Raw genomic sequence first — 16,700 nt, 5'->3', positions numbered from 1 at the left:
GCGCCTGTGTGCTGGCGGCGAGGGCGCGGGGGAGGAGGGGGAGGCAGGTACCAACAAGTCACTGAACTGTCTTCCTCGTGAAACAGTATTTCGTATGTGATGAATTCGCTCTGTAAATAACCCAGATGTATTGCGCAGAGGCTGTGGTTCAAAAATGTGTCACCCGCTCACTGGCTTGACATCAGAGCGTTTATTTATTCATTCATGAATGTCAAGTCTGAAGTGATGAATGAACAGAATCACCAGGTGACTTTATGTATATTGTTTTCCCGGCATCTGGCTTACTGGGAAGTCTGTCGACAGAACAAACATTTCACGAGGGCAAATCGCCCACAACAGAGACGTAGCATCTTTACGAAGTGCCCAGTGCAACAGAAACATATTTTTAAATTAACATTTAAAGTTTTATGGAAAACTAACCCTTTAAAGTTCTTGTTATTATAGAAAAGGATAATGAAAAGTTGTAACATCACTTTGTAAATAGCATATTCTTTTCAGTCACTTGATTTTCTTCCATTTACAATGATTTTCATTTGTGTTTCAAAAGACTAACGGTACAGAAGGTGTCGAATTACTGATGTCTGTTGAAAAAGCTAGACACTTCACTCCATCTAGACATTGCATTAGAGATGCAATCCACACATTAGGTGACTTCATCTACTAATTAAGCCAAGCGATATTTAACACCTATCTATCCACTCAGGCCACTGGTGTAGACCCCAGGAGTGTAGAGATGATTGAGACTCCCTGAGCTGGAGTGACCCGCTCATTAGAGCGAGTCAGGTACGTAAACCTCATGATGACAACTTGACAGGTTATAAAGGAGATCAACACAGAGTGGGCAGAGCTAGAGCAGGGACAGGATGGGGACCTAACTCGGGTTAAGGTGTATTCTCTCAGAGTAGCTGAGAGGAGGAAGTCAAAGCCAAGACGGGTGTATGGGGTTATTGCTTCGTACCTCCCAGCTTCCCTCTCTTCTTCCCTATCTCCCCATCTTCTCAGCCAAGGCACAGCAATTGTCAGTAGGGCCTCAAGTCTCAGGACTCTAGGGGCGCCTGGGTGGCTCAGTCGGTTAAGCGTCCAGCTCTTGATTTTGGCTCAGGTCATGATCTCAAGGTTCGTGAGTTCGAGCCCCACGTTGGGCTTCCCACTGACAGTATGGAGCCTGCTTGGGATTCTCTGTCTCCCTCTCTCTGCCCCTCCCCGGCTCATGCACACTCTCTCTCTCTCGTTCTCTCTCTTTCAAGGTAAAATAAATGAACTTTAAAAAATAACAAATAGGGGCGCCTGGGTGGCTCAGTTGGTTAAAGCGTCCCACGTCAGCTCAGGTCACGATCTCGTGGTCCATGAGTTCGAGCCCCGCATTGGGCTCAGTGCTGACAGCTCAGAGCCTGGAACCTGCTTCAGATTCTGCGTCTCCCCGTCTCTCTGCCCCTCCTCTGCTCTCTCTCTCTTTCTCTCAAAAATAAACATTTAAAATAATAAATAAATAAATAAATAAATAAATAAATAAATAAATAAAATAGAGAGATAAGTAAATCAAATCTTAAAAAGCAAAAAGTCTCAGGGTTCCAAGACAAAATTCAAAAAAAGAATCCCTTCTTCAAGGCTTGTAGGATGTCTTCTGTTGCCTACAAGGATTATATCTCCAGAGGGAGGTGTCTACGAGATATTTGTTCCTTAGTAACAAATGTGCAATTATGCTAACATAAGCATTACAACAGTATCATGAAAATCCACTGATACTCACGTGTGACCAGAGTGGCCTCCTGCCTCAAATCATTAATCCAGAAACGCTATCGCACACAGAACGTTCATCCCGGTGTGCCCAGAGAAGCGGCCCCGGCTACCAAACCCTGGCCTTGGGCCGGGATCCAGACAGAGACCCAAGGTTTCTACCAGGTGACAAAGACCATCTCCTTCACTAACTTCTGGTCAGTCTCTTCCGAGCCAGCAAGCAGGTCTCGGCCTTGGCCTGTAAATACTGTAGAGACTTGGTACAAGTGACTTCGTCCCCCTCTTCACACTAGGAGACTTGAACAAACACTACCACAGCTACTAACAGCTCAAGGCCTCATCCCTAAGAGGACCCCAGCTCCATTTAGAGTGTGTGCCTGAGAAAATTCAACAGGCTGCTGGGAAAATTCACTGTTGGTTCCAGCCCAAATCTGGGGATTGGCAGATCAGCTCCCTGAATCCCCTCTGAGAGCAGTTAGGAAACGTGGAATTAGAAATCTTTTCTCTCCTGCTTTGAGATACAAATCTTTTACCAGCCAGCACGGCCTTGTCTCTTTGAAACGCCAACACTCAAGGAGGGAACCCTTCCCACCCGGTGGGTACCTTGCTCGAACGTGCACCACTCTCTCTGGTCATAAAGACAGAAGCTTCTTCTCTTTCGGGTAAGTCAAATCAGACCCACTAATGCCCTGGTTTTTGTAAATTTCCACTTCCCTGATTCTGCTCAACTGACCCCACCACCCCACTCCCCCACTCTCCCCCCCCCCAGTTCCCACTCCATAAATCCAACTTGACTTTGGTTCATACTGGACCCTCTTCTCTGTTGCAACAGTTCCTGAAGGAAGTCTATCCTTCATGCTTTAACTAGTGTCTGGCTTCATCTTGGACACAGGAAACCAAATTGAGGGAAAGAAATTTAGATTTCTGGAAGAAAGTGCATTTTATTATCATCACTGAAAGGACAGCTGGTGACACAGATGGCTATCAGCCAGCTTTCCTTTTGGGGGATGGGCGAAATGCCCAATCTTCAGAAGCATGTTGGGTAGAGAGCTGTTGGAACCCACTTCGACATTAATCCCCCAAATCCTAGGCTTTCCACTTTCAACTCGGCAACGAAAGATGCCCCTTCAAACAACTTGTTTTTCTTTTCTACCCCGTTCGCTGTTAGAGCTCCAGCTGCTTGGATCCCTGGCTCCATATGACCTGAGCCCCTCTTAACTTCTTACAAGAGTTCAGAAGTGGTCCGAAAACGAGCCCATGGGAGTTGCTGCCCCTACAGTCTACATCCAGACTACTGAGAGTCAGGGTCCCAGCTCCGGCACTTGCGGGCTTTAAGACCCTGGACAAATTAATCTCTCTGTGCCTCCCTTTCCTCATGTGCGAATTAGTTGTATGATGTCCGGGTATAGGCTCGTTACGAGACTTCCGCGAGACAAGAAGCCTAGTTTTGTTACTTTCTATAGGAAAAGTTCGCTGGTCAGCCGAACCAAACCCTCCACCCCTCACTTTGTCCTTGTCCTCTGCAGGCCTAACAACACCTTGTGCGTCATCACCACAAAACGTCATAATGGCATTTGGAGTCAGACCTCCTCCTGGGTTCGAATCTAAATTCTGTCCCTGCAATTCACGGGTGTTGTTCTTGCGCCAGCCGCTTACTCTCCCCTTGCTCGGCTCCTTAATCCACAGAAGGGTGAGCCGAGCACGGAGAAAGAGCTCCGTGCACCTTCCCTGGGGTCACCCTTGCATTTATTTGGGGTCCGGCTTGCGCGCTCCCGCGGGGCCGGGGCTGAGCGTGCCCGAGCGCGTACTTCGCGTCTGGTGAACGAAGGAAGCTGGGACCCCGGTACCCGGGCTACCGCTCTCCCAAAGGAAAACGCACGCATTTTGTCAGAGATGAACGCTATATTTGGAAACCTCTGGGGACCCAAGGGTCCTCAGTCGCAGACAGCAGCGGGTAGTAGCCAGAGGAAGCGGGACGCCCAGTCCTGCGGCCGTCGACCTCCCCCAGCTCCGGTAAGGTCACAACGGGAACGCGCCGGGTTCCGGAGCACAGTCTCCAGCCGTGCCAATCGTGACCCCTGACCCCTGCGCAGCCCCCAGCAGTCCGGTGCGGAGCGTCCCACTGCGCCTGCGTACCGGGCGTACGCCCGCGAATGCGGCCCGCGAATTGCGCCGGCGCGCGGAGCGGTGCATGTCGGGACGTGTAGTCTCCCCGCCGCCTTGAGCGAGTGACCGTTCCTGTGCAGTCCCCGGCGCAGGAGCCTCCGCGGCCTGGAGCTGTAAGTGGGTGACATCCGGTCAGCGGGATCCTGACCCGAAGCCCGACAGCTTTTGGGGGGCGCTGGGGAGTCCGGTGGTCGGCCCCGCGTTTGCTGTTCTGTCAGGGATGCCCGCCAGCCGGCCCCCCTGCCGCGCGGCGCCGGCTTCCCGGGTGGGGACCGGGAGGGTGACGGCCGCCGCGGCCCCACCCGCGGAGCGCCCCGGCCTGGCTCGGTCGTCCCGGCGCCGCGGAATCCGCGGATCCGGCGCCGGGGGCGCTGTGTTTAGGCCGGCACGAGGTCCGGACGGGGCCCAGAGTTGTTCCGGACGGAGGGTTTGGAGAGATGAGCGAATATTCCGGACACCCTGTTATGTGGATGGGTGGGGGAAGCGACGGCCGCCGTTGGCCCTCATCCCCGGGTCTCAGCGGGTTAGGTGTTACTCCCCAAGGGTCGGTTATGGAGGAGCCGAGATCCAGCCTCTCTGGCCCTGGGAACCGCAGGTGACCTGGTAGTGGGGCTCAGAGGTCGACGGAGTGATGCCCAGGGTTCACCTGCAACTCCCTCCTCCTCGCACCACCCAACGTCTAATGATTGGGTGAAGAGCTGGGGTGAAAAGGGCAGAGACCGGGAATGCGAACATGTTCCGAAACGTTCTGACACGGCCTAATTAGCGGCTGGAATGAGCGTAGATAGCAGGAGACTGACCACCCTGGAGTTTGCTGGGTGTGCCAAGAAGAAAACGTAGATTCTGGACAGTATTTTGTCCAGATGGCTTTCATTGTCCTAACCTGAATAAACGGAGAGCTTTTCCGGTTTTTAGGATAAATCTGGCAAAGGAAAAAAAAAAAAAAATGATAGAAGCAAAGGCTTCTATCTGAGCCACTGTTATTTTTCAGATTTAAGTTAGCTTGAATGGTGCATAGTTCCGGGGGAAGTCTAAAACCTCCTGCACTTCACAGTTTTTATGCCTCAACAGTGTCCACGCCTTGTTGGCTTCTGCAGTTCGGCCCTCAGATACCAGCTGCCTTCTGTGGCTAATATTGCATCAGACATACATATGGCAGTGGAGCTAATAGCCTGCTGATATTTTTAGCTGTCTCGGTTCTCATTTGCTGAAGTCCTGCCAGGTGCTACAAAAGTTAGAGTTAGAGCATGCAATTGAAGCGAGAAGAGGAAAGTTATCATTTGGAGGCAGCAGGTAGGAATGAGCTGGACTGATCAGCCCTCTTGTCTCCCACCCGCTCACTGCATCACTCCCACTACTTTTTTTTTGCAAGTTGACTTTAAATATGTTTCCTTCTAAAGAGCTTGAATTTCATCACCCTAGGTATGAAGCTGAGGCAACTGCCAGTAAATTTTCATAGTCAGATTGTGTGATATCAGAGAAAATGGGGACTTAACGAATTCCAGAGTTGCAGAGTTGTTCCTTGGATTCCGATTTTTAAAATGAGAACATTTTGGTTCAGAGAGGTTAATGGCTTGCCCCGGGTCACATGCCTGCCATTGGTGCCACCAAGAATAGAATCCAGCTCTCCAGTTCTCTTGGTCCCTGCTATCTTGCATTGATTGCATTTTGCTCTGGTTGCCTCTTGTTTATGGTTCTTAAGCTTGGCATGCCCATTAGCAGAAGGAGAGATATTTATCATAACACTAATGGTTGATATTTATTGAAATGTTTTCCATGTACTGAGCATTGTGCTTAGTGTTTATAATCCAGTCTCTGAAGAATTTACGAATGAGAGATGCGGGGCTCAGAGAGGCCAAGTGAGTTGTCCAAGGTCACACCAGTAGTAAATGTAATATTTGGTTGCCAGAGGGCCAGACCGTTGGGTGTTCTTTTTTTAAGTCAACACTCTTTTTTTTTTTTTTTTTTTAATTCATTTTCTTAAATAATCCCTACACCCATTGTGAGGCTCTAACTCACAATTCCGAGATCAAGAGTCACATGCTTTACCAACTGAGCCAGCCAGGCATCCCATGGGGTGTTCTTTTTAATTTCCTCTCATAAGCTTTTTGGACCTATTTGTTGCCCTTGACCTTGGGAATCAATATCTTACGTTAATCCATTAATTCTTACATTAATTCTTGTAATTAATTACATTAATACATTAATATGACCGCAGAAAATAAAGAACAGCCAAACTTACCTACTGTATTTGTACACAGCTCCGTTAGAGCAAGAGTTGTAAAAATAAAATTTACATAACCTTAAACATTGTTCAATTACAACACGGCTAAGCCCTGAGATTATCAGAGATTACTGAAAGTGAAAATTCTAGCAACAGGTCATAGGAACGTGTTTCTCCAGTGCAAGTCAGAATCTCCTGCTACTTGAGGACAAATAGGCCATTTATCCATGAAGAAAACGAGCACCTTCAATCACGTCATCCCATTTAAAGAGATTTATGGTGTACGTTCCTATCATGAACTTATCTGGCTTTGAAAGAAGTCATGGGGAAAACTCGGTTATCTTGTGCCAACCACCAGCCTGTTTTCCAGATACTATGACCTTGAATCGATGAGGTATGAATTTTCTATACTTACATGCTTTTGTAAGTAAAAGTTTTAATAAAACACTTTCCCCGAAGTTCATTTTAGTATCCCCATTCTAAAGGCCTGACCTTTTCTTGTGCCTTTTCTCCATTCTAAGTACATTTAAAGGCAAGCATCCCCATGATTTTTGAATTTGCAAAGCTTTCTGCCTATATCAGGGTAAGACTCTGGAGCCACACTGGATGGGTTCAAATCCCAGTCCCTGTGCGACCCTGGACGCGTTACATAAACTTTGTTGCCTCATCTCTGACACAGAACAATAAATCTCTCTCCGGAGCTCGTGTGAAAACTAAATGAGTTTGCACAGCTAATGTGCCGTAGTGCAGCCAGGCACCGTGACGTGAAGCTCTGAGTATACTGTAAGTTGCCAAATTTCAGAAAAAAGTCAGGGCCCTAGAGCCCATCTGGCTGACACCCCCTTTCTTCATTTACAGATGGGACCAAGGCCCCGGGAGGGAAGTCACTTACCAGAGTGCGTGGGTTCTTCATCCAGAACTCAAGTCTTCTGACTCTTGGGGTACGTGCCGTAGCATAAGAATAATGACATACAAGGCCTTGGAGCAGATGCTGTGCTCCAGCTGTGTCCCCTGACCTGTCATTTCCTGCTGCTTCCTCACATTTTAGATGAGATTCTAGATAGGAATTACTTCCTGAGGACAGTTTTTTTGCGTATCATTTATTCCCCTCCAGATATTTTTTAAACACCAAGATGAGCTTAACACTCAGAGGACTTGAAAAAAGAGAGGCACTCATCCGCCGGCCAGCTCTTTGCTCAGGACAGGAGGTGGGTGGAGAAGACTTGGGAGCTCTTCTGTCCACAGATGCGTGGCGGGGGGGGAGCACCTGTCCCCTCAGGCACAACACTGCCACCGCTGCTCGGGGCTGTGCCCCCAGCCCAGGCAAAAAATAGCCACGGAGACCTTTCTGCTCACCAAGAGCCAAGCCCGTTTTCCTCCCTGAGCCGGGCCATCTGCTTTCCACCAGGCTCTGGGTCCCCTGCTGGGGGCCCCCCCCGAACCCTCCTCTCTGTGGGGCTTGCTGTCTTTGCTCATGTGCCCTTTCTCTCCATCAAAGGGAAGGCTTCCTAAGGTGGACTGATCTGGAAAACCCAAAGTGACCTGTTTCTTCTCTCCCCCCCCAGAACAGCAAGACCTGACCTCCCAGTTCCTCTCTCCATGTGCTTGTCTGAGCAGGCCCACGTCGACCAGGAGTGACTTCGCAATTGGCCCAGCATGAACTGGAAGGTGAGTATGCTTTTAATTTATACGTTGTGGCTTGGTTTTTTCTTTCTCCTCATTGTAAAAAGTGAGAGTAGGGGGCACCAGGGTGGCTCAGTTGGTTAAGCATCCGATTTCAGCTCAGGTCATGATCTCGCAGCTCCTGAGTTTGAACCCCGTGTCGGGCTCTGTGCTGACAGCTCGGAGCCTGGAGCCTGCTTCGGATTCTGTGTCTCCCTCTCTCTGCCCCTCCCCCACTCATGCTCTGTCTCTCTCTCTCTCTCTCTCTCTCTCTCTTCCCCCCCCCCAAAAATAAACATTAAAAAAAAAGCTTTTTTTTTTAAATTGAGAGTAACAGTGCTGTAGAGGTGGGTTGATTAAAAAGAAAAAATGAATTAAAGCAGGAATCATAATACTATTTAATATTTAATTTTAAGTTAAAACATATAAAAGTTCATTTAGTCACCAGACTTTTGGAGGGGGGTTAGGCCCTTTCTTTGAATGGGGGTACACTGACTTCAGATCTGCCTCACTTTTCTTGCAAAAACCATGCCTGTAAAGTTTTACCTACAGTTTCACATTTTGGTTTCTTTCAAGTGGGTTACTATGTTATGAAACAACCTACATACAAAATCTTTCCAGATTTTTATCTCGTCTTCCCTAATCTTTTACATTTGTGTTGCCAACAGCACTGTTTTTTTTTTTTTTTTCAACTCAAACTCGAAAATGCATTGAAAGCGTTTGATTTACTTCTCATGGAAACAAGTTTTTTCTCTATAAAATATAGCCATATTTCACTAAGTGTTGTGTTTACAAAAATTACCTATGATAACATCAAGTTCAACTTAAACTAGTTGGGGAATAAACATAGCTGTCCTCTGCAGAACAGATTCAGCAGATGAGAGCACAGGGCCAAGGGCAGAATTCTGCGGGGCATTCAGCGGGCTGCGGGCAGCAGCCAGCAGGTTTTACAGAGGGAAGGAGAATCATCGCATCAAATCCCAAAAGTGGGTGGGGTGTGGTAGCTGTTGGTTTAGAGAGCAGCCACTAAAATAGATCATATTGTAGAGTCTTTGAAAGTATGATATCCGGCAAAAATCGTGTTGTCTTCACCGTCTAGAGATGGCTACTATTAACAATTTTGGTGTGTTTTCTTCTAGTGTTTTGTCCATATTTGTAAGTGTAGCGTGTGTGTTTTCAAACTTAGGATCTCACTGTGTATTTTTGCAATTATGAGCATTTGCTTGTTCAAAACATCCACCAGCTTTCCATTGCAAGGCTCCCTGGGAAGGTGTGGAAGCAGGACCGGGGGGGGCTAGGAGATAGAGAACCCCTCTGCTTCCCCAGCTCTTTGGGGCAAAGGTTTGGGGGGGACCATGCAGAAGGACGGACCATGGGGACTTTTCTCCAGGACAAGCCTGGTTGAATTTAAGAGGCAGAGTGAGGACTTCTTGAAGGGGTTGAAAATGTTGGAGCGTTTGTTTAGCAAATATTGGGATTCCAGAACTCACCGTGGAAAGGCTGGGAAGGAAAGACGAGGCAGCAAGGAGATACAAGGGGAAGAAGCAGAAAACGGCGTGGGGTGGGATTTAGGGAAGGGCCTGTCCTCTCTGTGGTGGCCACAGTCAGTGGGGACAAGAGGCAGTAACTGGTACTGAAGGCTTGCAGAGGACTTGTTAAAACACAGACGGTGTTAAAACACACACCCCCCAAAGTTCCTGATCACTTAGTCTGGGGCTACCACTGGTCTAAGGCAGGCCACAGAGAACGTTTTTAATCGTAGAATGATGGACAACCCACTTGACCACCCAGGCCAATCCTGCTGGTGACAGAAGGCGTTCTTTCTTATGTCAGGGACAGAATCTGCCCAAACCTTTCCGACTTCGAGCAGACACATAGCTCTGTGGCTGCCTGGGAACCACCTCATGTTTAAGAGGGGGCCCTTCCCTGTACTGTCGGGAAGAAGTGGCCTCTCTTCGCACCCTGACTGCATGAGGCTCTGGAAGGCAGCAGGATTATGTAGCCCGCGGTACATCCTGTCGGCTTCCCTTTCTGGCTCAGGGGGCCTGTGGCATCAGTGACAGTCAGTACTGCGCATTAGCGACAGTATTTGCTAATTATTCAAAAAATGAGCCACTCTCATTACACGAGATTTGGGGATTTATTTTAAAAAATTGGTATGGGGCGCCTGGGTGGCTCAGTCGGTTAAGCATCCGACTTCGGCTCAGGTCGTGATCTCTGAGTACGTGAGCTCGAGCCTCGCGTTGGGCCCGCTGGTCTCCGTGCAGAACTTGCTTAGGATTCTCACTGTCTCCTCTCTTGCTGCCCCTCTCCCACTCCTACTTTCTCTCTCTCTCTCAAAATAAATAAATAGATCTAAAAAACTTTTAAAAATTGGCATAGATCTCGCCCACTCCCACAATATTTTATTCACTTACCCCCTTGAAGATTGGTTGGTTTTGAGACCGAGACAGGGAGAGCCTGGGCGGCTCAGTTGGTTAAAGAGGCTGACTCTTGATTTTGACTCAGGTTACGATCTCATGGTTCATGAGATTGAGCCCTGCATTGGGCTCTTCACTGAGTGTGGAGTCTGCTTGGGGTTCTCTCTCCCTCTCTCTCTCTGACCATCCCCCTCCCTCAAAATAAATAAACTCTAAAAAAGTTAAATAAAATGAGGGGTTTGTTAGAAAGAAATCAAAGGCAGACATTTAGCACAACTGAAGCTCAGTCCCCCAGAGGGGCAGGAGTGCAGCCCTGAAACCCTTTGCTTTAAGCCTGGGGAAGGGGGGCCCCTGACCTCTGCTGCCGCCTCTCTGCCCCCCTTCCCGGTCCTGAAACCCCTGCCTCGCGCTGCCTCCTCTCCACTACCTTTAGAAAGAACGTAAGTACCCACACCACTTGCCTCTGTCCACTTGTTGATGTATTCCCAATTCAGTGTATTTTCTAACTTCCCGTTGAGCTCTACATTTCCCGTCACTGAGCCGTTTGATGTTTAGATCACAGGGAACCGTGAGCTGTGATGTGGGCTCCGTCATAGTAGGACTCCACGGCCTCAGCCGTGGAGATGGGGAGAACTGGAGGGGTGACTTTCCCATGTGGATTAGTGCTCTGTTGGCCTAGATCAACCCCATGAACATCAAAGGGGGTTTCCGCCTCTGAACTGCTTGATTTTTGCCGCCAAGGAGGTAAAATAAAAGCACATTTAACGCTTTTTTTCTTTCATAGCTGGTTTGTAAACATGGCGTCCAGCCTCATCTCGACTGAGAACCTTCAAGAAAATACAGGAATTAGAGGGCTACTGGGGGGAGGTAGCGGAGGTTAGCTCTAAGTCTGAGTGAGGCAGACCCGCGTTCCAAGCTGCTTATATTTGTCACGATGGAAAGTTTCACTTTTGCAAGGTGTTCAGTTTCTTCTACTGTTGCTCGAGTGGTCTTTCTCAGTGCGTATGTTGTATTTATTCTTTGCTGTGAAAATGACTTTGTGCTTGGACACTGTTACCCAGCTGCTCAGTGTTCTTGGGTTCTGACTGTTCTGGTTAAATTAAAACAATTGAAATATTTGGATTCCTCCTTTGGATGTCCGTTCTCTTCCTGCTGTACCACCTTGCCGTCGTCCTCAAATATCCGTAAGTAGCCTGTTAAATCATTTCAGAGGTAGTGATTGCAGTCGGCTTTAGTAAATTCAGTAGCCCAGACGTCGTTTGTTTGTATAATTTCATAGCAAAATTGGTGAGCGTGGGGAGCGGATGATGCACCTTACAGTGTAGTGATAAAGAGAGCTCAGGTTTTGGAGCGGTCTGAGCTCGGTCGGACCCTCACCGTTCCAGACTTTACACTTTCTCAGCCATAAAATTAGGACAGTCTGTCTGCCTCCCGGGGACAGGAGCCGGGAGCCCGCCTGCTATGGGAGGAACCTGTAGGGGAGGCCCGTAGCGCCCAGTGAGCTCCCTGTAGGCCTCACTGACGCCACGACATCTAAGCGTGAAATCTATATCTAGGTCTAAGCCTAAAGAATTGTAATAAAATTGTGCGAACACGTATGTACGTAATTTATGATTTCATTAAGTCCGTTTCCTTGAAACTCGGGAAGCAGGGGAAAGAAGACCGGCATCGAGGTTAGAATATTTCATTCTGACTCTGGCCTCATCGTGAATCGGCTGTGTGACGCAGGCCTCTCCCCGACCATGAGCTTCACTGTCCTTGTTTGTAAGGCAAACAAGTGGTAGATTTAAGTCGTGCTTAAAATCCCTCCCGGCCCTCCCGCTCTGTGAGCATATTGTTCCCGGCTAGCTGAAGTTTTCACGGACTCATTCTGTTAGAAGGAGAGACAAATGTGCTTTCTGTAGTAGAATCTAGTAGGACCTCCTTATATGGGAATTGCGTATAATAAGTTATGTTTGGCAGTTTACTGATTTCACTGGAATAAATCCTCCCTAATTAATCCTCTAGAATAAGTGACCACTCAACTAAAGCACACCTTTATTCGGGAAGGAGTTTTTACTCACGCGAAAAGCTCACAGTTATCATTCAGGTCACGCTAACCGTGTTTATGAAACAAGTATAGTGTTTCCCTTGAGATACTGTTGCTCTATGTGCACTAACATCGTAACGTACCTACTAGTACAGACAGTAATTCAAATCCATCGTTATTCCCCGGACGCCATTGTGGCCCATGGGTCAGAACTTACCCTCTAACCGGAAACTATGGGAACAGTTAATGAGTAGCTCAGTTTTCATGTTTTGAATTTTACTGTATTTTTATATTTATTGAAGCGCCGATGCTGATGAGTGGCTACAACCAAGAGGAAATCGTAGCCTCCTAGGATCGGAGAATCTAGAGACGGGGTCTGGCCCACCTCCCTTGAGGAGGCAGAAGCTTAGAAGTCAAGTGCCTGACCCAGGTCTCGTGGTCAGTCGGTGGCAGAGCAGAGCTATAGCCCGGGCCCCCCTGCGCCCCCCCCACCCCAGCTCCGGCTGCTTTCACTGGACCGCAGTGCCTCCTGGGCAGCAGGGGCCGGGGTGACCGGCCCAGGGCCTGGTCCAGTCGTGGGAGACCACAGTTACGTCTGCGGCCCGTGGGTGGTTCGCGCACGAAGCCAGCAGCAAGGGGGCGGTGGAGGGTGGAGGGAAAACTAGACCGCGTCTGTCCTGGTCGCCAGCGTAGCCCCAGCAGCTGGCCTAGTGCCTGTTACGTGACAGGTGTGCGGTAAGGGTTTGCTAAACGAGGGAATGTAACAGAAACGTTCCTTCTCAATCATAGTACATCTAGAATGCTTGCTTTCTTCTTTAAGGTCCTTGAACACATGCCCTTGCTGCTGTATATCTTGGCAGCAAAAACCTTAATTCTCTGCCTGGCGTTTGCTGGAGTCAAAATCTACCAACGGAAAAGATTAGAAGCAAAACTGGAAGCTGAAAAAAAGAAGCAGTCAGAGAAGAAAGATAACTAGAGGGAAAAATCAAAGGTATGGGGACTTTGCTCGTGCAAAATTTACAGCGGGCCGGGGTGGGCCGAGGCACAGACGTGGGGGTCAGAGAACCCCTCCTGCCTCCAGTCTGAAGGCCGCGTGAGACCCACCTGCTGTCTGATGAGGGGCATCTGCGGGAGGGGAGGCGTGCAGATCCCGGCCCCCTGCACCCTGGGTGCAGATGAGCTAGGTTGTGCCCGCCTCTGCTCGAAGCCTGGGCGCTGCTCCCTTATCCAGGCAGCGGGGCTGAGCAGGTGTTGGGTCGCAGAACTCTTGAGAATTTCCTGAGAGCCGTGGACCTTCTCCCAGCAGAAGCACGCATAGTAGAAACACCTACAGTTGCACATCAAATTGCAGACGGGGGCGGGGAGGAGGTGGGGTCACAGGTCTGTGGCCCGTACCTAAGATGAACAAACCCTGCTCGATCTTCAGGAGAAAGTCTGACTCCCAGGAATGGCATAGAAATCCCCTCCCGATGTGTTCTTGCCCCTCCAGTGCTCACTCCCCACACTTCTGCAGGCCACTCCTTGACCGTGGGAGACTTTCCGGCCCCTTGGCCTTGGCTTGTTAGTACCAGAGGGTCCTTCCCAACAACCTCTTCATGTAAGCGTGAAGTCTTACTCGTCGCGGTAGCCCTGGGCCTGTCACAGCACCCAAGAGGTGCCCAGAGCACATCTGTTGAGTTAAGGCACCAGGAAGTAGTTCTGAAACGCCCACCACAGAGTGAACAGACGATGATCAGCACCTCCCTTAGTTCTGGTGTGTGATCTGATTTCTTCCATTTATCGGGTTGAATTCTGTGCTGCTCTGAAAATTTGAGGATTCAACTACGGTGACAGGTTTCTAGATCAGCGGTCCCCAAACTTGGCTCCTGATCAGAATTGTTGAAAGTGCAGATTTCCAGGCCCCAACCCCCGAGAGATTCCATTACGTGGGTGTAGACATCTGTTCTTTTGAAAAACCATTAAGGGATTTTTCTTTCTTTTTTTTCTTTCTTAACATACGTAGGTGTATTTTTTATTTAAATTTTAGTTAGTTAACATGCATTTAAATTTTAGTTAGTTAACACAGCCCTTTCAGCAATGTGTCACTCTAGGAGCCACTGGGCCAGCGATCTCCTAACCCCTCTCCACCCGGAGATACCATGCTTCTGTAAATAGGAATTCCCATAGAGGATTTTTAAAAACCTTTTTTAATGTTGATTTATTTATTTTGAGGGAGAGAGAGAGAGCAGGAGAGGGGCAGAGAAAAAGAGGGAGAGAGAGACTCCCAAGCAGGCTCCGAGCTGTCAGCACAGAGCCTAACACGGGGCTCGATCCCACAAACTGTGAAATCATGACCTGAGCAAAAATCAGCCTCGGATGCTTAACCAGTTGTGCCACCCAGGTGCCTCCCGTAGAGGATCTTTAGGCCTGTGGAGGTGTAGGGGCGCCTGGGTGGCTCTGTCGGTTGAGCGTCAGCCTTCAGCTCGGGTCACAATCTCGCACTCCGTGAGTTCAAGCCCCGCGTCGGGCTCTGTGCTGACAGCGGAGCCTGGAGCCTGCTTCGGATTCTGGGTCTCCCTCTCTCTCTGCCCCACCCCCGCCCACGCTCTCTCTCTCTCTCTCTTATTATAAATAAATAAATGTTAAAAGAAAAAAGTTTGGACCTGTGGAGGTTAATGGCACACGACTAGTAATCGTAGCAACACTTACTGAATGACTGTTGTGTGGCTAGCATTTTGCTCAGCATTTCTCAGCTGGCCGGCTTATCGCTTACTGCTGATAGCTCTGCGGGGCCCGTTCAGACTGAGAAAGGGCTGGCCCTCTGCCTCGTGAAGAGCAGAGTCAGGATCGAACCCAGGTCAGACACGGGCCCACCGGACCTCACCCCGGCTGCATCCCCTTCCCGAGTGCAGGGACGTGCACTGAGAGACTGTGAAGCACAGAGGCTCTCCGGTCCTCACCCCGGGCCCAGAATCCCCTCCTCTGTCATTGCCCCCCACGCCGTCCCTGGCCAGAACCTTGGTTTTTTTGGAAATGGTGTTTTACTGGCTGAAACCCAGGAGTGGGCAACTGGGGTGAGGAAAGAGGGAGCATTGCAAAACTAAAACCATCAAGGGAGGGCAGTTCTCTTTGAAATGTGTGGTAGGTTGAATTTCCGTCTCAGGCAGAGTCTAATTTTTTTTAATGTTTTATTTATTTTTGAGAGCAAGAGAGACAGAGCACGAGCAGGGGGAGGGGCAGAGAGAGAGGGAGACCCAGAATCCGAAGCAGGCTCCAGGCTCCGAGCTGTCAGCACGGAGCCCGATGCGGGACTCGAACTCACAGACCGTGAGATCATGACCTGAGCCGACTGAGCCACCCCGGCGCCCCCAGAGCCCTCATTTTGCGTTAGACCAAGAAGAAGAAGGAAAGATGGGATGTGGGGCCACGAGCGCTTCCCTCCCACCGGCACCCGCAGAGGCCTCGGGGCGCGGGGGCTGCCGCGAGACTGACGCTTCATCTTCCTGCCAGCCTCGAACCTGCTTTTAAACCAGGGCAGAAAACCGGGATGTTGAAAATAACATTCTTTTAATAGATAAACTTGCGGTGGTTTCTGTTTGTTACGTTGAGCCGGCTGAGCGCCAGGGTCAGCGCTGAGCAGGTCAAACCTCCGTCGGTGTTCAATCAGACATTTCATACCCACCCTTTTTGTCTTCCTTTCTAGAGTTTGCGATTTAAATGTCAGCCTGAGTGGACCCCAGCTGAGAAGGAAGCGGAGACCCTTACTGAATGGGGTGTCGGAGGATAGACTCCCAACCTATAGGTTTAACTTAAAATTGTATGCATTTTTTTATGCCCTTGAAAGAACCAGTATTTTGTTTACTGAAATAAAATACCTTTGTAAAAACGTTGTCTCTGTCTCTGGAATAAGCCAGAGCATTTGTGTCTCACGCAGACACACACCGCCCCCCACCCCCACCCCCCACCCCCCGCCCGGTGTTGTGAGGGGAGGGAGTTTTGCCAACCTGCACCCCTCCCGGCCTTTCTTGGGATCGCAGGTGCTCTTGACCCAGGACCGGGCGGAGGGAGAAGTGGCGTCTGCTCCGGGGGTGGGAGCCTCGGCCACCCGCCCTCCCCGGCTCTCCGGCCCTCTGCTGTGCTGCCCTCCCGCACGCTGCCCTGCTCCGGCCCGCCTCCGGCCGTGTTTCCATTGTTGGGGTGGAGGGAGGCCGCACCCCACTTGCCCAAGCCACGTTAGCGCCTCTGCTGACCCAGGAGGGTCCTCGTGGGGAGGGCTGCAGGGTGAGACCCATCGGCCACACTGGGCGGGAGTCTAGGAAGAACTCGCGTCCCCGAGTCCTGCTGTGACAGAGTTAGAAGAGCGGGGTGTACACGGTCCTCTCCCCCCCCCCACCCCCACCCCGTGTGCTTGTTGGGATTTGCGATAAGAGACGAAGGGGAGGGATGAACCAGGGAGCCTTTCAGGTTTGAGAGAAGCGATCCT

General features: G+C 49.8%; 1 protein-coding gene across 1 annotated transcript; it reads left to right on the top strand.

Moving 5' to 3' along the window:
- Nucleotides 1-3,908: 3,908 nt before the first annotated feature.
- Nucleotides 3,909-16,103, top strand: SMIM11 (small integral membrane protein 11). Its single transcript, XM_042955763.1, has 5 exons — nt 3,909-4,016; nt 6,986-7,068; nt 7,693-7,795; nt 13,059-13,229; nt 15,921-16,103. Exons 3-4 carry the CDS (start codon nt 7,784-7,786, stop codon nt 13,212-13,214), a joined length of 168 nt encoding a protein of 55 aa, XP_042811697.1. The 5' UTR covers nt 3,909-4,016; nt 6,986-7,068; nt 7,693-7,783; the 3' UTR covers nt 13,215-13,229; nt 15,921-16,103.
- Nucleotides 16,104-16,700: the final 597 nt, after the last annotated feature.

Source organism: Panthera leo, chromosome C2 (genome assembly GCF_018350215.1).
Source record: "Panthera leo isolate Ple1 chromosome C2, P.leo_Ple1_pat1.1, whole genome shotgun sequence".
In the NCBI taxonomy this organism is placed as follows: Eukaryota; Metazoa; Chordata; class Mammalia; order Carnivora; family Felidae; genus Panthera; species Panthera leo.
Note: the sequence above shows the minus strand (reverse complement) of the source record. Positions and strands in the feature narration are given on the sequence as shown.